The sequence below is a fragment of the Ambystoma mexicanum genome, chromosome 6p (assembly GCF_040938575.1).
Source record: "Ambystoma mexicanum isolate Mex_15411 chromosome 6p, UKY_AmexF1_1, whole genome shotgun sequence".
Taxonomy (NCBI): Eukaryota; Metazoa; Chordata; class Amphibia; order Caudata; family Ambystomatidae; genus Ambystoma; species Ambystoma mexicanum.
In genome coordinates, this window is record NC_090935.1 from 568,186,625 (window position 1) to 568,212,147 (window position 25,523).

The following is a 25,523-nucleotide window of genomic DNA, read 5'->3' on the forward strand; positions in this document are numbered from 1 at the left end:
ATCAACAGCAGACGAGGAGATCTGGAAATAGAAAATCCAGATTAGAGAAAGGCAGGCCAATAACAGAAGAGGCAGTGCAAGAAGGATAATCATAAGGAGTAGCAACCACAACAGAGACAATGGAAAAACAGATATAGCCAGACTAATGACTTGAGAGAGGAAGAGGAGTTGTATCAACTGGTACAGAACAATACAGGAGGGAACCACCAATAATAGAATGCAGAGATGGAAGAGTGACAGAGCAACAGATCTCAAAACGTGGCATAGCAAGAGTGAGCAGCAGAACATCAAAATGAGGGACCAGAGAAACAGAATAGCAAAGGGTAGGAGAGAGAGAGAGAGAGAGAGAGAGCAAAAACATGGAGCGGCTGTCAAGCAGGTATTGCCAGGCAGCAACAGTAGGCCTGAGAGGCAGAGAAGTGATGCTGGTTTAATGAGGGACTTGATTTAGGATGTAAATCGCATGGCATCTGTAGTAGTTCTTAACAGAGTTTTGGTGTCCAAGTATAATGAAGATGAAGCTGGGTAGTACACATTGCCAAGTTCTTTGTCACTATTTTTTTCGAACAGTTTTAATTTTATGCACAAATTGGATAGTTGTCAGGCATTCTTTTATTCTTGCGATGGAAGAAACTCATTTTTTAGTCTCTTGAAATTGGATTTAATCTAATCTCGTGCCAAAATCATATCTGGAGCACTGGACGCAGGCCAATATTCACAATCCCCACGAGTTGTGAAGCTGGTTAGTATTAACAGCCTGGTGTGCTATGTTCTGAGGGTCGGTGGAGTGGCAGGGCTTCCTGGAGTACAGCGATTACTCTACTCCCCACCCAGGCCACACCTACCTTGATGGTCACTGCTGGCCCTGGCCTCCCCTACTAACACCTGCAGACACTGTCTTGAGCCGCCGCTGTAGCAGCTGCCCTTTGCAAGGGGGCCCCTAGCTGCAGGGGCTGCATGGGCAGTGGGCTACCCTAGGGGGTATGGTTAAGAGCCTGCCTCCTGGAGTGAGACAGCCAATCACGGTCAAGGGTCAAGGGAGAGGTCACACAGGTGCGGCATAGAAATGGAAAAAGGCAAGTGGAAATGGCTGCAGGGAGGAAGGCAGACACAACTGACTATTCCAACCAATTCCAAGGGTGGGGACTGGGAGAAAGCCAGACACAAAGGACTACACCCCAGAGACTGCACACTCTCTAGATGCAGGCCAGCACAGAAAAACAGGATGAGAAGCCACAGAAACACAAGAGAAACCCACCAGAATAGCACACTGGTCAAAATAAGATTGAAAAAGAACTCAAAACCCTCCACTAGAGTACATGACAGGCCAAAAACATAGTACAATCAATGTACAACTATTAACTGCGCATCAACCAGTCCATTAGGCTGCTTTCCAAGTGGTTTCCATAGCAGATCCGTCGAGATTGCAGTCCATAAGGCAAGTGGAAATCCATCCATGGAAGTCGTGCACTGCATGATTCTGTGCGAAGACCCCGGTAGGCTCTAACTCTGTGTCGAACCAAGCTAGTTCTGGTGCCCCTTCAATGTCTGCTTTTTATATCCTCAAACTCCTGGTCACAGGCACTCCACCAAAGCCTTTATTTTTTATTTTTTTACAACGGTGGCGTGTCCTTCCACCTGTAAAAAAAATGGTCCACACATTTTGAGTATTACACCAAACCCAAAAACCCCACATCCTGTCGGTCCCCCTGTGAGGGCATGTCCACAAATAGCGTAGTTTTACTGCTGCCCTACTCCTTTTATGTCCCATATACTCAATGGTGTTAACAGTAAACCAACTCTTATCTCTGGACAATGTCAGCCCAGCCTACAAGAGGGTTTTGAGCACACACTCAAGTCTCTTATGTTCCCTTTTCGCCCCCCCTCTCATAACATTATGTCCTCTTGAAAGCAGGTTATACCCCTTGCTTGCTTAGAGTGCATGAAGCATTGGAATGCTGCTGCTGCCAAAACCAGCCCAAAATGCATCCTTTTAAATGGGTAAGTACCCTCTGTTATGAACATGGTGTACTTGCTGGAAGCCTTTTAACCTGATGGCTTGCTGAAGCAAAGCCATATGTGCTAACCTTCTTGCCACTAGCTACCATACTCGCCATCTCACCGATATTGGGGAGCAGATATCCCCCATGACACATCGGTTCACTGCTCTGAGTCAACAGATAACCAGATTAGGAATGCTCGCCACAGCATTGAGTGGCACTCTCTTGGAAGCCTCCACCAGTTTTTACTTCCTGGGCCTCTGGCCTCTTCAGCTTTTCTGAGAACTCCTGAGTTGGAGACTAATCAGGACACTCATCGCCTGTGCTAAAACTGGTACAGACTGAAAAACGTGACTATTTTATGGTGACCATTCTGCAAACTCGCCAAATTCTCTGCGAAAACATCTTCATACTTGTCCTCCACCCTTCCTGTGTGGTCTCTCTCTAGGATCACTACATATCCTGGAATTCTGGGGACTAAACCCCCCCGACCCCATGTGACTTTCCTCATACCGTCCTAGAAGACAACTTCTGCTCTTTGATACAGACTTTGGCAGACAGAACCTTCCATTCTAAAAACACTTTAAACCCTATGCGTATTTCGATGTGGCATGTTCAGCTTAATGTTGGGCATAGTACAGTTTTCCTACCCAGCCTTCCAATCTATTAGTCATCTGAACCCTAATCGACCAGCATAGGGGTGGACACGCCAGGGGCCAGTATTACGGCATGTGGTTTGCCCTTTCCGTACATTGCAATCAACCCCAATCTGTGAAGGACATTCCCTCTCCATTGTCGCTTGCATACTCCTCAGAAAATGTCTATCCTCTAGCCTTCAACAATTCTCTCACTTGCCCCCTAGGGGAAGGATTGGTGGTCCTCCCTCAAAGGGTGCCAAGCAATCAATAAGAATGAAGATTGATGTGTTATTGACGTTCCTATTTGAATTCTCTGTCACCTCTCTACGGGTTGCTATACTTCGCTGCCATAGTGCTATGGATGTTTAAGTGGAGCGGCGGATGCTAATCAGTGTGCACATTTCAAGTTGCTAGCTACTATCCAGGCATACAAGATGTTTTCCCCTCAGTTCTCCACATTTAACACTGCACACCATTTCCTACTCGCCAGTGGCCTATAATAAATGGCTAATGTACATTTTTAGACCTTTGTATATGGGCACCTTAGGTTTTCTGGATAAAAACCAATGGCTATAGATTGGCTGATTGGGTTTGTATCTCGAAACAGGTCTTCTCCTATCTTGCATCCATTATATGCGACCATAGTTGTTCAACCAGTCAAAGTGGGTTTCACAAATGTTCTTCTGAAAGGTGTGGAAGACACTGAGGACTGGCTAACTGTGTCAGTAGTCTTCGTAAATATGAATATAATTTGGCTTAACTACCTTAAGTACCATTTCTCAAGATGTACTCCTTTTTACATAAAGATTATGTTGATGTAATTGAGGCATCTTTATCTTGTAGATAAAAAATTGCCCTACTCTTTGGTGCCAGGTGCACAGTTCATGTTTGTGTGGAAGCTGTATAGAATCATTGGTATAACATTTTATACCAAGTGCATTGTATATAATTGTATGTTGTGTTAGGGCTGATCTAGTGCAAACGGGCCTCCAGATTAGGTTTGCACCCAGCCTTTTACTCATGAAAATCTTGTAAATACAACAGCTTTATTTTCCTGTGTACATTTACGCACAAGTTTAGATCAGAGTGCAGTGCAAAGGTGAGGTTACTTGACAAACCAGATCACTTCTTTTGATTATTATCTACATGGATGTAATTGCAATCCATGGAGAAACAGAATTAATTTCTCTGAAGCCTTTCAACAAAAAAACTGCACACTGTGAGAAAAAGAAATTGTTTCTTCCCGTTCAGCTTCTGCTGTGTTAGTAGATGCTCATGGAGCAAACGGAAGCAATGCATTTGTATTTTACTAGCATTTTAGGATTTTATAATTAATAAGATGGAAAACGAAGTTGCAACTGAGAATTAATCTTTTGTAACTTTTTTTCAGTGAAAGTAATCCACTATTGCAAAATGGTATTTTACTTTTTCCAGAATTCCTGTGCTTTTTCTATAATCATGCGGAGGCACATCATTTTTACATGTATAATTTAATTTGCACTCCAACTGTAAATTGTGTGTACAATGAGTATGCACGGTCTAGTTTACATCCATTTCACCTTGCAGTCAATGGGGTACATTACTATCAATGGTCGGTGGCAGCAGAGTCTTTGCTCTAGAATGATTATCTCTACACCAATCACAGGTGTTATAGCCTCTAAAATCTTCAAGACTACAGTTCAAACATACAAAACCTGACTCCAGGAAGTACAAGCGCTGTTTAAAAATAAAAACAAACCAATGAAAGTTGCATTTGTAATTCAAAACCTTTCCCTGTGATAATCCAGATAGGTATTTAACTTTAATGTAGTGCTTAATGCATGGTTCGTTCAACATCTAGACACTGATTATTATACCTCAGTCGATAATCAGTTTACCGACCTCTGAAGGATGTTAGCCAATAACCTCAGCCGGTTGAACGCTCGTTGCTGTGATCTGTGCGTGACCTGTAGTTTGCAGGTTCAAGGCCAACTTAGCCTTTCATACTTTCGAGGTCTCTAAAGGAGTACCAACTTCGGTTTGGTGATAATTGTGATTAATATATTCTATGTACAGCGCTCTGCCAAAAGTGATATATAAAGAACCATTTATAATGAACGGTGTATTCTGTCACAATGCAGAAAGCTGCTGCATGGTAATGATTTCCATACAGTTTTTGCACACGTTGGCTGGATGTCACCTACATTTTACTGTCTTGCAAAGGAGAAAAGTCATTTTTACTCTATTGAAATCATATTTACACTTGGATTTTAAAAATATGGAGTAAAATACTCTCACCTCAATCTTATCTGGAGCACTGAGTGCAGCCCTAGCTAGGTTAGTAGTGTTGTACAATGTTGGTTGAGGATTGCAACAAAAATGGAAGCTGGCCCCATAGGAGACAAATTCAGCATGTGGATCAGGTAGGTCTTGGGCCTCTGTTCTGCTTTTGAGGAGCGGAGGTTCATAGGTGTTTCCTAGCTACTCCCTGAAGAGCAGGGTCATGCAGTCCTGAACTTCAAGAGCGTTGGGCCATCCTGACTGCAACCAATTTAATGTACCAATAGGCTGGTGCACAACAAGAAAATGCTTCTTTCCTGCTTTTTTCTTTGTGCACCTTTTTGTCTCAATCCTTTAGATAGTCTGACTCATGCGGCGGTGCCACCTAACTGAGTTTTGTTGTGAGGTAGGCTTCTATTTGTTTTATTTACCTTATTGGTTATTAGTAAGGCGCCTACACAACAAATGGTGGTTCATTGTCTGTTTCTATGATGTGATGCAGTCGAGAATAACTGGGACAGGCGACAAAATTCTGTTGGCGAGATGTAGTCAAATGTTTCCTGTGATCAAGCATGAATGTTGAACAACCCTTGAGTGGCGTTGGGGCGGAGGGGGGGGGGGTAGCAGGGTGGCTGAGATACAAGCAAGAAGGGCATTCCCTCCCAAATATAAGATGACTAGGATTTGGATTATTCTAAAGTCCTCTACTAGTTTTCATGGACTAACCAATTTCCAACAAAAAAACCACACCCCCACGGAAGAGAAGAGGTCTCTGTAGCTAGTGAAACAGTAGTTTTGCAGTTGGAGTCCGCTGAGCGAATTTATCAGGGTGCGTATGATTTAGGCAGCTTTGGATGGTCGCCAGTTTAGCTAGATAGCCATTTGTCAAGAACCAGTTAAAGTGCTGGGTTTTATTCCAGTATACCACCCCCTTCCACCACACTCTTGGCCGAGTATTCCAGCAATTTTCCAGCAGAAATTCCAAGCATCAAATTTAATGCAGAGTTGTCTTCTGCACACAAGTGGCCATTTCCCTTCAAGCTCCGACCTCACCTGTCACTTTCTCTGCAGTGGCTGGTTTGGAGCCTGCAGCAGTGTGTGGTTTTATTTTATTTCGGTTTCTCATTGGTCCGTGCCATCTGGTTGCCAGTTCTGTTTTCTGTTGGAAATCTTGGCTTCCTCTGGTTGTCTATTTCAAGCTTGTTTCAGTTCATTTCCTGTTCCTGGGTCCACGGTTGCCCATTGAGTCTGCTGCACTTATTTGCACTTATTTTTCCAACTTCTGGCATAATCGAGCTTAGCTGACTCATGTCAGCCCAAGCAGGGTTATAACATTTGAAAATGATTTGGATGTCTGTCACAACCCTCTGGGATTCCTCTCTAATATCCGGGAATAGTTGAACCAAGGGCCTTAATTTTCTAAGGGATCATGGCAGGTGTATCATAACAGGTCCAGTCTTGGATCCTTGGCTGGATGATATTTAGCCCAAAGCTCTTGGTACGTGTCCAGCTCCTTCCCACAAAGTGCATGATTTAGGATTCTGGTTAGATCCAAAGCGGTCTCCAATTGCAACATTAATTAAATTTCTAGGTCATGTTGTTTTCAATTGCGCTCCTTGAGGTTTTTCTTTTCCCTAGAGAAACCAATCCGTTAACGCATTTGTGTCTAGCTGGCTGGATTGCTGCAACACTGTTTTTTTGGGATTACCCAAAGCACTTCTCTATGAACTGCAGGTAATTCTGAATTTGGCCACCAAACAGGTGGATCGGCAAGCCTGTTGCTTGTGCCCAGATTTAGAGCAGTCGGTTGGGGCAGTTGGCTTTTCTCAGTCCAGGCCAAGGCTTTGGACTTCCCTACCAACGAGTCTCCGCCTTTCTGTGCACATATGGAATTTCAGATGGAAACTAAAGACTTTCCCTTGCTAGGGTAATTCTTACTGAAGGTTTCTGGTTAATATGGGTTCTGTTCTTGTTCAGTGCTAGGAGAACTATTTATTTATTTGTTTTTAAGGTGGTTGTTTGCACTTTATTAATCTTATACCATACCAGGTTATCGTCCATCTTTGCCTGTTCAACATCCGGGCTCGAGGCACCTGAAATGTTAGAGGGTTGCTCTCATAGTGGGTAGCCCCTCTCGTCAAAGGCTGCAAACTGAGACCAAATGAGTGTGGGAAGACCAGGAGGCGGCCAACTCCTCTGAGGCCTTTGGGTACAGGCTGGTGGTGCTCCACCTGGATTTGTGTCTAGAAGTCAAGGGAGTCTTTGGGCGGATACCAGGGAACAACCAATCATTGGGTGGGTGTGGGCTGTTGGTCGATCAGTCCCTGAGACTGCTGCAGTGTAACTGCCTGAGATGGCGTGGCATTTGCTGCGGTCTGGTCTGAGTAGTGGTTGCATCATACATATATGCTCCTTGCTGGAATGATCGTTCTAACCTCGTGCAAAACAAATTTCTATCCATTGCAGTCTCCTCGTCTGGCTTACTGTTACCAACTGAGGGTGCTGGCTCTGTTTCTTATCCCAGCCTTTCTTTATTCCTTATGTTTTTCTATGTTTTAGATGTGTTCTTTCTCAGATGTCTCTCACACCAAGTGGCATAGGTCATCATGCTGTTTTGGGGCAGCCTTTTCTTTCTTGATTCTAATGCGAGCTTTACATTGGCTAGATGGTCCAGATGAAAGGTACCTGTGCACAGAAATTGGTTATGCCAATTCTCCCACACCGGATTGTGCCATTCCCCTAAAATAATACAACATTGCACTGTTCTATTTGGTAAATGTAAAATGTGGCGTCCCCTTCGTGTGGTATGGGGATTTGCTTAGACTGTTCCATACCCATTCCTTTCCCTGATTTTAGTTCCTTACTCGCATCCTTCTCTCGTTGAAACTGAGCACACAGTAACTCTATTTCTGCGGCCCTGAAACTGAGGGTAAAGCTGGTGCCCGAGACGCCAGAAAGTGGTCCTGTTGGAGATAAACATGCACACCCCGTTTTTTTGTGTTTTACCATACCAGTATAAAGCACTCATATTGCAGAAAATACTTTTTTTGTATTAATAAACTGACCAGGTGGTCCCCTATACCATTCTTTTACCAGATATTTACTAGTTCTTACCAGAATGATCCTGAAAGCCTGTGACATATCTTGCTACTCAGTGAAAACCCTCGGTCCCCCAGAGCGGCTAGAAGACCCCATTGCTGCCTCCCCACCAACCTCTTAGTCATACTGCAGGTGTTCTGGAGAAAGACCTCCTGCAAGTTAGCAGTGCTTCCACAGAGTGCAGCAGGTCCGAGTCGCAGCTCCAGATTGTTGGAACATCCAAGCTCCCACTTTTATTTTAGAGTAATAACAGAGACAGCTTTGTTTTATCTGGCTAAACAATGCATTTTAGTGGTACTGTAGCAAACCGCAACAACTTTACTGGACCTTCAACATTATAGGTGTCAATCCAGTGACAAAAGTGTAACCGAACAAGAAACTCTGGAATTGAAACTCCAATGTCTGTATAGTGGGAAAGGGCATCCCATTCCATTTAGCCATTCAAACCTATATTATGTAGTAGATACAGATGACCACCAAACTAGTCGCATAACATTTCCGCCTAAGTGCTCCTGTCGAAAGGAGTTGATCAATCCCGCCTTTCATAGCACGACCTCATGTCACTTCACACACGTGCCTTTGTTTAAATCAGTACTGGATGTGTCCTAATTCTTCTTGATAAAATTTCCCTAATGCTACATGTGTGCAAGAAACCATTTGGCCTGGGCGGCATTTGTAGCACTTGGTTTCAAGCTAACCAGTCTCTCCTAGGCTAGAAGCAGGAGCTAAAGAGGTTGCAGCACCCTGCAATTTTGAACCCTGCTGGTTTATACCACGTGTCTACAAAAGTCCTTGGCACAAAAAAGTGCAAGCGAGTGTTATTCAATCGCTTTCACTCATTGCAAGGAAACCTGACCTGGGCATGAAACAAGCATTGTCAAGAGCAAACAGTCATTTTGAGATGCAATAGAAGCGAGTCTACTGGAAAGAGAAACTGTTAGTTTAGGAGAAAGCAACCAAAATATTCTGGCATTAAATCAGTTGAACATATTCCCATAGAGACATCCATAAAGATATAAGGAAATGATATGCCCCGAAAACACCATTTCAGAGGTTCCCCCTCGTAGCAATTCAATATCTAGGAGATGGCTCTTCAGCACAGCATTCTTCAGCTTTAAAGGCCTAAACGAGGAATGTAGATGTGATCGGTGTTACCGCACAGTAAAATCATTGACCGGGAATTATTCTCCTCCCTTATTCCGGAGTGGGTGGGGATCCCAGAGTGGCCTTGTTTGCATTACACATTCACTGTAAATGCTCCCTTTCCGCCTCCTGGCTAGGCAGGAGTTCTAGGTCTTTGGAGCATGCTGTGGAGCTCTCATGGGATGACTAGCACATCTATGCCTTCCCTGTTCTGGATCTCTTGCACAGAACCATTCGGAAATTGCAGCTGTCTCGATTTTGATTGCCCTCTATTGGCTATTCAAGTTCTGGTTTTCGATCTGACGAATCTGGCAAAGTGGCTGCCCCGCTCTACTTGCCTTTCTAAAAAGGGCATTGATCTCCTGCTGGGAGCAGAATCTGGTGTAATTTGCTGAGATTAGTAACCTGGTTCCTGAACAGCTAATCTTGTCTCATCTGAGTCTTTCAGCAGAAACCGTCTCGACCACTGAGGCTGCTAAATAAGGCCTAAGGAGGTCCCAACACAAGAATATTTGTACAAGATTCTGCTACTGGTGTTTTGTAAAATTACATGACTTCTCTAGTATTTTGTGTTGTTCTGGTAGTAAAGGAATATTTTGAAGGAGTCTTTACGTCTTTACCCTCCCTAGGTTCTCTACGCTGCACTTGGGACATAAGCGTGGTCTTAACCACCCTGGCTTAGAATACTTTGGAGCCCAGGGCCACATCAGGCATAAAGCTGGTGTCTAGGAACACAACTTTTTTCTTCTGCATGCAGAAGTGGGTAGGGTTTCAAGAAGACTTCTATGCCCTTCACTGTTTTTCACAAGGAACATTTTTTAGAAACCCATCTGTCTTTTACCAGCACCTTTTTTTTAAACCCCACAGAAGAAACTGAAATGGTGCTCTGCAATTTGGATGCCATGAAAGTACTAAAACTATGCCTGGGAATGTATGGTGGGTCCTCGCAGGACGAGCATGCATGTAAAGCTACTATTGCCTTTTGAGTGGTATATTGCACACTGGAGAGTGGTCATGGGCAAAACGTAGCTGGAGGAGGACCCCTGTACAGGCCAAGGGCCCAAACTGTGTCTTTGTTATGTTGTTGGATGTCCCCAACAAAGAAGCAACTTGGATGACTGTCCGCTTTTTGCAAACAGTACTGTATGGATGTCTGCTCCACGGCAGATATTGGTTTGGCCAGTTGATCATACAGAAGTTGTGTTCGCCTGGGCTCAGATTCCTCCTCCCTCTAGGTTACTGTTACTTTCGGACCTCTGACTTATGACGGAAGGGGGACTGATGATACAAATAATACAAGCACAAAAAATAAGGTGTAAATGAAAAATGTTGGTCCCATCCACACCTGAAGCGTGGAAGAAAGGGGACTATGGACTAAGGAGTACAGTTTTCAATGAGTAACTTGTTCTTTAAACATATTTTAACCATTCAACATTTTAGTAGCAAAAAGGCATACCTCCAAACTTGGGTTACATTTTAACGTCATACGTCGGGCTGCAAGCACATGGACAAGGTTAACCGCACAAAAGCTCATGGTAGTGCACAGGCTTGGAAAGGCGGCAGCATGAAATCTCGGGAATTGGACAGTGCACAAACTTGACGGCAGGGATAGCCTGCAGCCTCTGACTGGGAATGGGCCTCGCGCAGGCTCCAAAAAACCTTTGGAATGAGTTCCTGGGTGCCCTTGAATGACAATGCTTCTTAATGCGCATGTTCAGCAAACCACCTAGAGTCATGCATGTGTGTTGCAGGTTAAAGAATAGTAGCGCTATCTTTATAAATTAGTACTCGATGTTTTAATGATTGTAATAATGAAAGGGTGCGACAGATGAGCACGTGATTGACGGATTTTTCATGGGGAATCCGGTGACTTGCGTCATTAACGGTTATTCTTAGTTTTCGTATGTGAGCTTTACATGGATTGTCGCTCTTTTTTCCACCTTTCATACCTTTTGGTGGCTTTGAACCCGATATCTTATTTAAATTTCCATTTGATGTTGCCAGGTACTTAGTCTAAAATATCTCTTTCTACCGAGAAGTGTCTCCTCGGAAAGGTGCAGCTGTGCGCCGGTTTCATCTTGCACGCTGGAGCTATGTTGGCAGCATGTCAGAGTAAGGTATGCTGCTGTCCCCACATGTTGCTGTTGCCTAGTGGCCGCCCAGGCCCGTCTGCTGCTAGGGGAGCGGAACCTTCAGATTGGACGGAGTCCTGATGCCCGGCGCCTACCGATTGGATGGCGCTGTCGGGAGTAAAAATAGAGCTGCTTGAATTGCTGCCTCAATTCTCTGGCATCATTGGGGGCTTCGCTACGAGACGGTGCGCACGTCTCGGAACAGAACGCTGACCGCCAAAGGGCCGACTGCTGCCGCTTTCTTTTGCAGACCCTGGATTTCTTGGCGAAATGATCACTTTGGGTGAACAACTGATCCTGGATTGTAGCAAAAGGATGTGTAAAGTGTCCAAAATTCTAAAAGGTGGACTTGGTGCTCCAAAACTCTACGCCGCCTTCCAGCACGCATCAAAACAAAAATGCGTCCCGAGAGCAGGTACTTGCGCCCGCGTTTAGCCCATATACCTGCGTGCTCGCGCGCTGATTGGTGCCCACTGCCTCCGCTTCACGCCGGTGGCCGCAGTACTTCCTCATTTGCGCCGGCTGACCCTTGGAACAGGAAGGCTCGTTTTCCTGCTGAGCTGCGCCCGTTTCCTGGCCGCTTGTGGTGTGCGTGAAGGACGTCATTCATCGCTCCCCTTGACTTATGGACTGCTGTCCTGTTTCCTAAGGTGGAACGTGTATCCTAGTTTGCACCAGGCGTGAAGAGATGTCGCTCATTTAAAACATTGAAGTGTAACTGGGGGTATAGAAGTAGCCCTTTTCCCTGCAGGTAGTCTGCATCTCCTGTGATTGTGTCGCATGGCGAAATCTGACATTGTTGCCCAGCAGCCTTCCTGGAAGCATGGCTGCGTAGAATGCTAATGGATTCCTAGCAGCAATCTCGACCAGCACGTGGACCATTTGGGGTGGTAAATGTTTCTGAAACATTTAGGGTGGTATTACAGAATCTTTGCAGCAGTGCAAGTGCCATTAGTTGGTTAAATTGTCCCAGTGCAAAAAACATTTTCAATGCGTTTTTGCTCCAGAGAAACTTTTGTCGTGGTGCAAAAATGCATTGACGTAAGGTTACTTGCACTACAGCAATATGGAACTTGAACTGTTGAAGGTGTGTGTGTAATACTTGCTGTACTGCTGTGCACGCCCATCACGAAGTTTCGCTGCAGGTGTATGCAGAATAACTTCCAATTTCAGGAGCGAAGTAGCTCCCCTCAATTTCAAACCGCGGGTGCGGAGGGGCCACAGGCAAACGTCCAGGGGCAAATGCACGAGTCCAATAGCACACATAATGAAACCCAAACCTGCTGAGTCTGGATGTGCACTATTTAGTTATATATGAATAATACCATATACATTCATTTAGAACAGCAGAATGCACATGTGTTAAAGCGTGAAGAAAACGCCTGGGCTTTTAAGTGGAGATCAGTTGATATACAGCTCACACCGGCTGCTTGAGGTCAGCATGCACAGACGCCCACGATGCCACGCATACCATCTATTCCAAGGAAGGGACTACGTAAAATAAGGTGCCATGCTGATTGTTTCTTCCAGTAAGCTATCCTCTCACTTCCAATCCATTCCTAACCCAGTCTCATTTAGTTTAACGCATGCATGCCACAATAACAATGAGACGTGTACAAATCGCAAGGTAGCGCCGAAATGCTTGCACCCAGGCCTGTCTGAAAATGAGTCGCAGCAGTCCCGCCGAAAGGGACACTAATGTAAGACGGACGTTGTTCTGAGTCTTTGCTTGGAACTTTTGATGCTAACATGTAGACATTTATTAGAATCTGTTAAATGGCAGACTTTTAGAAACCACGAAAGGATTAAAGGCTTAGTGACCTTGCCAGGATTCGAACCTGTAGATCACACAGATGGCAGCAGTGAGTATTTAACCTGCAACGCTATTGTCATTTGTTGCTCCCTAAATGTACACGCCGATAGGTTTTGGTAATGCCTCGACTCTGGGGTTATATTTCATATTAATGTAGCACATATTGCCAGTGCTTATAAGCAGAAGGGGGTTGTCATGGCATACTTATTAAAATATGATCATGTTATTGTTTGTAATATGTAGGGGATAGGGCACAGATGGGGATGGTGGACAGCTTTTTTGTGTTTTTAACTGCACAGTTGGTCAGAAAACATACTGTAGGTCAGGTGAATAGCTCAGTGACGTAAATGCTAACTCTTGACAGGTGCCAGCCTGCACTTTCCAAGTTAAAATCTCTGCAGGGCTAAATGCACCCTACAAAGGTGGACAGATGGAGTATCATTACGTTTGGTAGCAATACCTATTGTTACAGTGCTTAAAAGCAGGAGGCATCTGGAATGTAGGGCGATACATACAAATGTGATCTAAAATGCTAGCTGGGTCATATCAATTCTAGGCCACAGTAATATCAAAACGTGGTGTCTTTCGGCAGGGGCAAGATTACGGGCCACAGCAACTAAACAAACCAAGCGAACGCTAGATGAACTTTGGGTCTGGAACAGTCAGTCTGTCTTTCCTGTATAAAGACCCATCCCACACTCCAGCTACACCTTTTCCAAAATGGCACATTGGAGAAAGCCAACATAAATGTGGAAGGAGGAAGTCTTTATGCAAGAGGTGTTTATTTATTTTTTTATTTTTTTGATGGTATGCTTGTGTAGGTCTTATGATGGAAATGTCATACTGCAGCTCTCGTGAAGTGCAGTATGCACACATTTCAGGAACACGTCACAATGTGTTGCTTCTCACTTTATCACACCGCAGTGTGCCTGACATTATGGAAGGGGCGGCTGCTGCATCTGGTACCTCTCTTGAGACGCCACTGCCACCAGTATGGCAGCATAATCGCCCTACAAATGCTTCGCACACGACGTAATCCATGCCATTAGCTGGGGAGCGCTTTGTAATGATCATCGTTGCTAAAGGCATTGCTTGTCTTTATCATCCTAGTCACATGTTCAGGCCACTAAACGTTTATCAATGAGGCAAGCTAGAACATTTCCCTGGCACAGCTTAAAATTACGGTAGCCTTGTGTTGAATACACCAAACATTGCTAGGTACTCTCGACGAGTCTGAACAAAATACGTTCACCAGGATCGTTGTGACAAGATTTCCGATGAGTGTTCTCTGAAATGTGTAATGTGTGTATGCCAAAATTGCTAGTAATTTTGCACTACAGGCTTTTGTCGAACACCATGATCTGCATCAGATCGTCAATGGTTAATCATTTTTGGTGATGTGGGCTCGAAAGCGGGACGAGCACGGGGGTGGGAGGGGGGTGTAAAGTAGTATTTTTTTTTTTTTTAAGTGACTGGACTCCAGCCCTTTGCACCGACATTCCAGGTTTTTAGAGGGGTTCAAACACCCATGCAGTTGAGGTGTTGGAAAGGCACTGTGAGGCATGTCTTTATAATGAGGATGCTCAGCGAGGATGCCGGTGCATGTGTTGGTTTGCCATAACGCAAGGTGAAAGGTTCCCTTTCCAGAGCATATCATATTCGTGCAGGGCTGGCCAGCGGAATGCGGCTCGGTGGGGTCGAGAGCACCAAAAGTCATTTGAAATCCATGTGCGAGAAAGCCTTCCTTTAGAATCAATAGCAGAGGTGCCCGAGTCCTCTTTCTTATTATTCATAGAAAGTCCTCCTTACCTTGCTTTAAGTAATTGTATTGATAAATGCTTTCCGTTGACTGTAGGTTCATCAAGACTCCTAATGGCATTTCTTGGAATTCGCGAACACGATTCCTATGCACCGGTGCTTGCCGTGTATGTGGATTTAGCGCCCTCATGCGTTCAAGTGTGGATATGATATTATGTAGCTTTTGAACAAGTGGCAAAGCACCTACTTATAAGTAGGCACGTAGCGCAGGGCTCCGGAGTTGCTTAAACCTTTCAGAGGCGACCACTGTTCACCAGAAGTTGGGTATTAAATGCAATTTGTGTGTACTTGGAATGCAGCTGTATTTGAATGATGATGATGTTGACATACATATGGTTTTTCCTTTCAGTTTTTGCCCTGCCTGATATTTCGGAGCAGTTTCTGCCTCAGGAGAATGCACCAGCAGTCCTCATCAAATTGTTGGAGGCCATTGAAAAGAAAGGTACATTCAAAGTGTTTGCGTTGAAGGTGGGATTTGCAGGAAAGGGTGAATTTATGATGAAGAACATTTGTTGGCCGTGTATTACACGCATGGTTCTAATGGCAATCGGCTATTTTCGAATCAAGTGTAACAGTGCATTTTTTTTGTCTGGAGGGTAATCCCTGCCTAGTGCATTGTTTATAGCTCTAAACCTCCTGATCACTCCTGTTTTTCGAAAAATCCGTTGCTACTGCATGAGCGAGAGCTTTAGGCTGTGGGGAAAAAAAAGCCTGGCCTTTTAACAGCCTTGCCTTTTCTTTAATAATTGTGGCGTAAGCCCTGCCAGGCACAGAGGGGCGGGCGAGGGAGTGGTTCTGTCTCAATTATTGAGGAAAAGGCATTTTTTGTAAAGCACGAAGCTCTCGCACATTAGCGACTCTAACTCTTGGAAGGTATATCAACAGCAGAAGCGTGGTGTAGTGTCTCTTTAGACCGCTAACCTGTTAAGGAAACGCAGCTAGATGTTATCAAAAGCGTGCTTTAATGAAAGCAAACTTTTGAAAGACTATCCCAACTCTAAAAGTGGCGTTTTTAGAACCATCTTGTTCACTTTATTTTTACTAACCAACTTTTTGGTCATCTTTTTGTATTCGCTTTAAGGAGTTAATGCGATTCCTTGAGGGTTACTGCAAATGATAATGTCTTTCACTCAATCCAATGAACACAGCATGCTGTTTTTCAGGAAAGGGTCGTGTAATTTTGAGAACCAGCTTTCTTGCCAAAATGGTTTTAGTGTTAAAAATGCTGCAATTAATTGGTACGAACAAAGTAGTCATGGGTGTCATTTTAATGGCCATCTTAAAATATCTGGTAGCGATTCCATTGGTGGTATTCGTGTAAGGTGCAAAAAGTCGGAAACAAAGATCACAGTTGAATAGGTCCAAAAATAAAATATGCTCAGAATATACTCCTATTCCTTATCACCCTCTGCATATATAAAGAAAAGAAACACTTTTTCGGGTTTGTTTTTTTTTTTAAACCAATCTTGTTTTTTTTATGTATTTAGAGTCGTGTAAGTCAACATAAAATAGACTTTTTAGAGATATGACATCACACGGTACTTGACCGAAAATACAGACAACGAATATTTACAACACACAAAGCCGAAACATTTTTTGGCACAACTGGCAATTTGTGTGTGTAAGACAAGCTCGATCTCAATCGTGGTTTGTCAAAGAAATCACATATTGTAGTATACCTATAAACAATTCAACATTGTAACATCACATAGAAATGTTAGAAAGACAAAAAATTCTGTTCGTGTCACTGCACTGTGGTTGGGGGTAGTGCAAAAAGTCCACATGAGAATTGTGTGGAAACCTTTCCATTCGTTGCTGTGTCTCGCCAAAAGGTAAGATCACGAATTGCAGCACGAGGGATGTATACTTTGCACATACCATAATTAGGAATCCTGAACGTCAGCATATCTAGATGAAGATGGTGTTTACAATGCTTAACGTGCAACTCTTTAACACTGATCAACCCACTATAAGACACAGCAGATCATCACTTTCTCGGTGTCGGGGTAGAAGGAATGCCCTATAACACTAAGCCCACTTCTTAAATGGACACCTCGTAAACGGTAAATAGATGCATAACAAAATATCACACCTCATACTCGTACGTGGCGTCCCCCAACATGGGGATGGTACCGGAACCTTTGGAAGTAAAAAGTTTGGGGCATGGTCTCTGGAGTGGGAACGCTCCGGCGCTCTCGGTCACAGGGCATTGAAGAATAGTTTGTCATGGTGGAGAGAGATCTTCCACACTTCTCCATTCCACTTAAGGACCTTGTCTCTGGGACCTCTCGTCAAGACAAGGTGTAGGCCCTCTGTTCAGCATGGCTCCACAGCGGATGACTCCTTCCACGGATTGGGTTTCCTTGCATTGAGGTTCCAACCGGCCTGAGTCCTCTAAGGCTACCGTCTCCCAACCCGAGGGCCCAGGGGCTCTTCCGGACAGACCTGAGGCCTTCTAGGCTACTGGCTCCCAGGCTCAGGGGCCCTACCAGACTGTCTTCACACGGACAATGCGGCTCATCCTCTTCTACCCCAGGGGGGAGGGGAGTAAGGGATAGTCGATTGCCACTTCCAAGAGCTGTTCCTCGGCTAGATCCAGCATGGCTACCGGCACAGACTGTATGCTCCCGTGTACGAGACCTGTGTCCCATGGCCCGGATTTCCCTGAGCCTGAGAATATGGGGCAGGGAAGTGATGACAGGAAAGATGACACCCAGGACGATGAGTCCTCGGCATCCGTTGAGGCATTTCATGACAGTCTTCAGGGCCTGGTACGGTTCTTGCGGGGCGGTTAGGGGGGTCCCCTCTTCCTGAGAATTTCCTAGGAGTTGGGGGTGCTTGCAGTCTTGGGGAAGCGCACCACGGTCCGGTCTGACATTCCCTGGGAATTCCAGCACAGTATACTTTCCTTTGGTCTAAGCTTAAGCTAAAAACCTAATGAAAGCAATAGCTTTGCAACTGCAGATTTGTGAGCACCCATTATATCTGTACTTTTGACAGTCTGGGCTGAACTTCAATACGTTCCGCAAAGCACTGAAAACTAGCCTATTTAGATGAATGTCTCATTTAGGAAGCAACATTTTAGATGGGCAGCTGTATTTTCCTACTCGTACCAGTCTGAGTCTCCATGTAAGCGCCCTGATGCCTGCAGGCATTTTGGCAGTATATACATTTATAAATAAAATAAATATTTTAAAAAGAATAAAACTGTTGCATTTTAAGAAGAATCTGCATTCGCTGATTACAATTAGATCTCAAATGTGCAACTACGCTCATTAAAACATCTTAAATATAGAAGCAATTTGTTCAAGTAAAATATAAATTGTAAGTTATAGCCAATGTGGTTTGAAGAGAACTCTCGCAGCTGCGCCCACTCTGGCCATTAATTAGATAGATATATATATCTATCTATCTCAATGTTTTGAATGACTGTTAAATACCCGAGACAGAGCATAGATTTGCATGGCTCTGTCTCGGGTATTTAACAGTCATTCAAAACATTGAGGAAAATAATTCACAGCAGTGACATCACCCCTGTGATCCGTCTGGGTAGATTCTTCTCAAATTCATTAGTTTGGGACAGATCAATAGAAAATGACATTGTTTCTTCGGAAGCCCTACATAAAGGGTATTCTCTTGAGTTGGCAGGACGCCATTTTTAGTGAAAACCTGCAATATACCCAGTCTGAATCTTAAGTATTGGGACCTTTCAAAAGCAAGGGTCACAATATCAAGGTATTCCTTAAAACCAAACCGTATCGGAGCCTCCAAATATTCCAAGCCAATTTCAGTTTTGCAGCATCTAGTACCAGAGCCTCCCTGCTCCTCAGCTTTGTTAGCTTTCATGGGCTATACCTGTGTTATTCCAGATACATTTGTATTCTCCCCTAACCCTGTGGCGCCTTGGTCTTGGCAGAATGCCTTGACATGCCAGGCCCACTTAGCACGTTTGTTGCCTTCCAAATCCAGTAAAGATGACAATGCCGCCCTATGAGTTTCCAAATCGTGTTGTTTCCTGATTCTGGCCCAAAAAAAGGCTGACAGATTACATATCCGAGAGAAAGCTGAGGTAAAATCCAGTTCTAGGTAGACCAAAGCTGTAGGAGCACTAGCTGGCAGCATCAATAGTTTTTTAAAAACTGAAATGTCACCATGACCCCCAAGATCGGCTCCATAAAGCGTTGCGGGAAGAACCTGTTTTTGGAAGAGATCTGAAGCAGGGGCGATGGCTCCACCTCCGTACCTTGCGTAAAAAGACAAAATGCCTCTGCCCAATTTCCACAAGGTAATAGAAGCTTTTAAAATGGAACACCCAATGGTCCCATTTCATGAAATCTCAAACCCAGATAGTCGTGCTGCTTCACCTGTTTACACGTTGATTTGGGGCGTGGGGTGTTTTTGATTTGCCCACATTCAACGAACGAACCAATTCTTCACATTAGTTCCAGCAGTCACCATAACCAGACTGCTCCTATGATGGGAGAGTTACACTCCAACTTTCAGTATAATGCATGACCAGGAGGGACTGCGTAAATGTCTTCGATCTCGGCTCTTTTCCGGTGACTCAAGGATTTTTTTACCGCTATCAAAGGTGTATCGACCTTCACCGACTAGGAACAAGCCTGGCTTTTGCCGAATGCTTCTTCCTGCCAGGCGGGCACTGCAGAACGTTGGCCTGTCTTTTAGCTAATGCACTAATTGCCGTGGTACACATGGACTAACTGCCAAACCCGATAATTTATCGACTACATTGCTGCTGACACTGCAACAATGACCCTGTGTGGCAGAGTGACTAGCACAATGACCACACTGAGCGACCACACAATGTTGGCATGGTCAATGGCCACCGAAATGCCCTCTGATAGAAAGTTGGTTTCCGTGTGTGCTAACATTGAAATCAGTACTTCTGGTAACTGCATAAGATGGTCCCAGGGGAAAATAAACGACATTAATCACTTTCTTCAGACAAATCTGCTTCAAGTCGAACAAAGACAACACACAACAGATGCTCTGGGATTGAGAAGCATCAGAAGACAAACACATTGTCTGCAACTTACAAGTAAGAATCAGAAAAAAGGCCACATAACAAAGGCCTTGTTTGATGCCATCATACGTAATCTGAAACTACAGCTACGTAAAGATGGAGCTGCCATTCGTTTAGACCCTGCTAAAACAATTTTGCAGAAGGTGGCTCTCTTGGTATTTCTTGCAACCCGACATAACTGGGTAAAATTGCACAAAAGCTCCTTATTGAGCGCCAATTGGCAAGCCGTATCAACCTTATTGAAAACACATGACAATCGCAAATTCTGGTCCCACTTCAACGATTGTCAAAAAGCCCCTATGGCCATTGATCTCAATCCAATACCCGAATCAGCTTGGATTGATCACGTCATTGAGCTTTACACTAACAAGGGGGGATACAGCCAGGAATAGAAAAGAAGTCCAACTACATTCAAATAATAGGTCACTTCACCTGGAGCTAGAGGAAATAGAAAATAATATTAATGATCTAAAAGCCTCTAGGGCCCATGGTCCGGATGGAATCCCAAAATCTTGTTTAAAGCAAATCCCCAACTTTGGGCAAGAATACTGCTAAGCTTATATGTGGAGCAGCTGCCATCGCTCCGTGCTTGTACTGGTTTTTAAAATGGCCACAGATCTGACACTACCAATTACCATCTCCTGGCCGTGCTCGATGCCACCCAGAAGATCTACGCCACAATACTGATTAGATGGCTTATCAAGTGGGTGGAAGAGAAGGGCATCCTGGGATACTCTCAGACAGGCTTTAGGAAGACTTGCAGCAGCACCAGTAACATCTGTACCACACATTACCTTATGACTGATGCCCTTGATGGACAAAAACACAATCTGTTTTGTTGATTTGTGGAATTCAATAAGGCCTTTCACCTGGTTGATCTGTCAAGGCTCTGGGGTAAATTGGAAAAATGTGGTATAGATGCGCAATTGTTGTACTTTGTCACTGTGGTGTCCGTATGCAGTTTTTTGATAGTCTGCCAAAATTTGAAGGGTAATCTCAGCAAAAATGTTCCAACCAATCTAGGATTTAAAACAAGGGTGCGTTGTGGCGCCTCTTCTTTATGTAGCTGACCTAGACAATAAATTGTGTGGCACGCTACTCCCCCCCCCCCCCCCCCCCACCCCCCCCTTAAAATCAATGTGAAAGCAGTTTTAAGTAGGACATGTACAGATGACACAATCCTATTTGGCACCACGCCGATTGGTCTCCAGAGACCGCTGGACGCATGGGCCCAGTACGCAAAAGAAAATAACATGATCATAAACTAATCTAAAACAAAGATTCTGTATTTGGCTGGAAAAACACAATCTAAACCAGCATTTCGATGAAAGCTCAACTATCGCAACCTAGACATTGTAAAATAGTACCAGTACCTTGGTTTTCCAATAAAACATCAACCACCAGCAGAATACTACGGTAACATTATCATGCCAAAAATATGGAGAAAGTGGTTGGCGGTGAAAGGTTACATTAACAGGCACTGTGGATACAATGTGGAAGGGACTCTTGTGATCTATTGTGTGTATAATTCCTAGCCTACTCTACGGCCTGGAAGCTATCCCCTTGAAATATGTGGGATGACTGGGAACGTTTTTATTAATTTAATATTGCCTTCAATCATCCTTGTTGCCGCTTCCGTCCCAGCACTGAGTGGCCTATATCACTCCTTTCTTCGTGATATGTGCAGTGCACAATGCTGTACTGCACATTTGTGTCACCATATGTCAATACCAATACTCTTATGCAATTAATTGGAAAAAAGATGGCCAAGTGAACAGATTTGTATAAGAGGGTGGCTGGACGGAGTGAGACATCTTGACCGCTTACATTTCTCTACCTCGCTGCTACATAGCTGTGTTGTAGAACAAACCATTAAGAGACAAACGAAGAGTTGGCATAGGGTAAATAATAACTAATACCTTTCACAAAAAGGGATAGGAGTATTCTCACAAACCTTCTTCCCAGACACCCCCAGGACATAACCAAAAAAAAAAAAAAACACGGCGCTGCAGGGACCTGAAACGCTTCATTTAAAAGTACACTTAAACATATTAGCTACGAAGGAATATCACAGGGCCTGGAGGGGTCTTCCTCGGGAAGTTCGCACTTGTCGATTATGCCCCAAAAATGTGGAAACCAGTCGCCATCTATTAATTGCATGCCCGAATCTGAGGACCCAATATAGTAAGAGCTATGGAGCATTTGTAAGCTGGGATAGTCGCATAGAATTGGAGTAATTTTAGAGCTCTGTAAATGTTACTGAATCACTAATGATCACAGCAGCAACAAATGGTTGTTTACATCTCTCAAAGTTGGCTGATAGCGTTAGGAATTTTGTTAAAATTGCCATAATTGATGCATCTCTCTCTGCTAGCCAAAGGATCATAATTTTATCATAGAACTGGAATCCTTTGTTACTCTGTGCCGCTAGATGTATTTTTTACCTTTGTGTATTAACGTCTCCTTTTTCCTTTTTAAAAAAAAGCACATTTATGTATTGTAATGTTTTATTGTTATAATAATTAAGGTGCTTAAAAAATGCACAATAAAGCAAAAACATAAAATGCACCGATTATACATGCCTGAGACCACTGCATGAAGTGGACACAGCCATTGAAGGTGGAGAGATTCATTCACACAGGTAACTCTGGGTTCCTTGTCTGGGGTGTAAAGGGCCTCACTTGTGTCAGGCCTTTCTAGGCTCAAACTGGTGGGGCTGTTAAAATCCCTCTGTCCCCGGAGGAGGGGGTGATAGCTGGAAGTGATTTGGAAGAGCTTTAATTGGCTGTGGCCTTCCCTTGGTACATGCCCAAAGGGGACACGTTTAACCATGAAGATAAGCAGTGTGTTCCAATACCTCTTCATTAGGGTTGGGGGTATATGGCAGAAAATCGGTCCCAGAGGAAATTACCAAATTTTTGACAAATACTGGCCACTTCGCCAATTTTGGCTACAGAGCAACTAGCTGTTATTTGCCCACATAAAATTAGTTTTCTTGACATTTTTGTTTTGGCCACAAATTCTGCAAATTGTGGAGCAGCGAACATTTCAGCCTCCAATTAAGCAAAATGTCACGCAAAAATAAAATATTTTGAGGGAGAAACATTTCAAGCTGGAAAACACAAATACAAATGAGATACCAAGAAACTTCTCATGGCTGAGGCCGGTCATTCGAGAATTGAGTGTAAACCACTTTACTATTTCTATAATGTTTTATTGTGTATACACATTTTCAATAAAGGTGAATCCTTTTCAAAATACAAAATCGTGCTACCTGAAAAAAATGACACAAGCTGCTTCATGTACATGTTCTGATCTAAAGAGATCATACTTGGGTGGCTTTGAAATGAAATAAATGGGTATTAACACCTTGAAAAGAGCCAAGCCAAATGAATATCAAGTAAAGTGTAATTTGAAATGACCAAACGCAACATTACTGCTCATAATAAATTCTAATCTATTGCATCGCCTGATCAGAGTTACAGATACTGGGTCAATATCAAATCAATTACCTCCTTATGTAAATGCCCATTTATTCTAAAAGAAATGATTTATTTATTTTTGTATTTAAGCGCCTATCAGCCCGGGGCCATCGAGGCACTGTTTCAAGAAAGCGTCTTAGTTACAAGATGTATATGGCAATCCATGGGTCCCAGGATATGTTCACAATGTACACTACCGCTAAATGTAAAGGGTATCGAGTACAGAATCTTATAGGAACCCAGCAAAGTGATCATCACTACGGAAGTGCCCTATGCATGCTGCTACTGAATGTCAAAATGAAATGCATGATCCTATGGGAACCGGGTGCGCCACATACAGCCGTGCATCGAATACAAGCACGCTATTAGTCTGCTTATACACCTTGCCTCCAAGCGTTCGACAACGATTTTCTGCAGAACCGATCCAAACGTATGTATTAGGCTTTCACCGAACAGGAAGGTTATTTCTCTGTTGTACGCCGGTTGCACAGTCGCTAAAAGCATTAAAACCGGTACAGGCCGATTCGCATTGAGAGAGAGGCGGGAAACTATCAGACTATCATAACAGCATGGTTTATGGTGGCGCTCTGGGGTGCCATTTTTTAAAGATTAGTAACACAAAATGTACACTTAAAAAGTCAATGCACCTGTATATCTCACGCAATACAATGGCTAACCATTGATTTTAATTTACAAGATGAATAGATCTTTATGGGAAACCAGAAATACACCCCGAAACATGCACGTTTCTTAAACGATGTACTACTGCGTGCAAAAATCAATGTCAACAAGAATATACCAGATCAGTGACCTAGTTGGCACATCTTCCAAGCAGTCGATGTTCAGTCATGAAAGCCTCCTAAAAACGCCTTACGTTCCTGTCTTCCTTCATTCGTCCTGTTGGGGTAGACATTGTAGTCGATGTATCCCGAAGTGGCGGATGGGGGGGAAATCTGCCTTTTAGTGAATCTCGTTGCCATGTTTCGATCGGCTGTGGTTTCAGGCTAGAAGCTGGGGTACTGCCGCAAAGGGGGCACATTTTATGTAAGTTGCAACTGGATGTTTACTGGCGCTCACCTATGTTTTTAAAATATGTAAACATGTGATGGGCAAAAACAAAGAGGTGATGGCTGGAAGGTTTAGAAGGAATCTTAACCTCTGGCATTGCTCTGGGCAACCCTCCAGACCATCGTTCTTCGCCTACCAAGACATTACAGAAGGGGAAAGACCATATGCAAATCAGGCTTGTTCCAACCCCTAAAAGGAGCAGTCAAGCCCGAACTGCTAGGTCAAATCCCTTCTGCACGAGACCACAAGCATCCCCAAACATGTTTCGGCCTTGTTGGGCCTCATCAGCGAGGAGTAGTTTGGGTCTCTAGGCCCAGCAGGCACGGGACCCACGTCTGGGCATACCCGTCCCACTCAGGGTGACAAAGCAAAAACAAAGAGGTGATGGCCGGAAGGTTTAGAATGAATCTTAACCTCTGGATTAATTCAAAACCTTCCAGCCATCACCTTTCTGTTTTGCTAAAGTCACCCCGAGTGGGACGGGTATGCCCAGACGTGAGTCCCGAGTATGCCGGACCTAGAGACCCAAGCTACTCCTCACTGATGACGCCCAACAAGGCTGAAACATGTCTGGGGATGCTTGTGGTTTCATGCTGAACGGATGTGACCTAGCAGTTCGGGCTGGACTGCCCCTTTTGGGGTAGGACCAACCCTGATTTGCATATAGTTTTTTCCCCTTCTTTAATGGCTTTGCAGTTTGATAAACAATGGTCTCGAGGGTGCCAGAGCTTTGCCCGTGGTTATGATTAATTCAAAACCTTCCAGCCATCACCTTCCTGTTTTGCTAAAATCTGGGATGGGCTACAGCTCATCCGACACATGCCTAAGGGTCTGTTCTACTGCATTAGGCATTGAACATTAAATATTAATGTATACTTAAAGGTGCATTTATGACGGGGTTGCAAGGTGGTAAACTGTGAAGCACGATGACCCTTGATCGTTGCGAAAATGTGATGCATTTTGTACAGCTGAGGCAATAGGAAAACGCAGAGGACCACATTCTGTTACATCGGGTACAACTATGAGC

The 25,523-nt window shown here is 44.0% G+C and overlaps 1 protein-coding gene across 2 annotated transcripts in view; it reads left to right on the top strand.

The window, feature by feature from the left end:
• PIK3R1 (phosphoinositide-3-kinase regulatory subunit 1) overlaps nucleotides 1–25,523 on the top strand; it is a 157,075-nt gene that overhangs the window by 102,361 nt on the left and 29,191 nt on the right. The window contains exons 1-2 of one of the 2 annotated variants that reach the window (XM_069627387.1): nucleotides 11,449–11,686; nucleotides 15,252–15,344. In XM_069627387.1, coding sequence (XP_069483488.1) covers nucleotides 11,542–11,686; nucleotides 15,252–15,344 — 238 coding nt within the window. In that variant the 5' untranslated portion in view covers nucleotides 11,449–11,541. Of the gene's footprint in view, nucleotides 1–11,448; nucleotides 11,687–15,251; nucleotides 15,345–25,523 lie in introns of those variants that run through there. The other variant, XM_069627386.1, reaches the window with a different exon arrangement.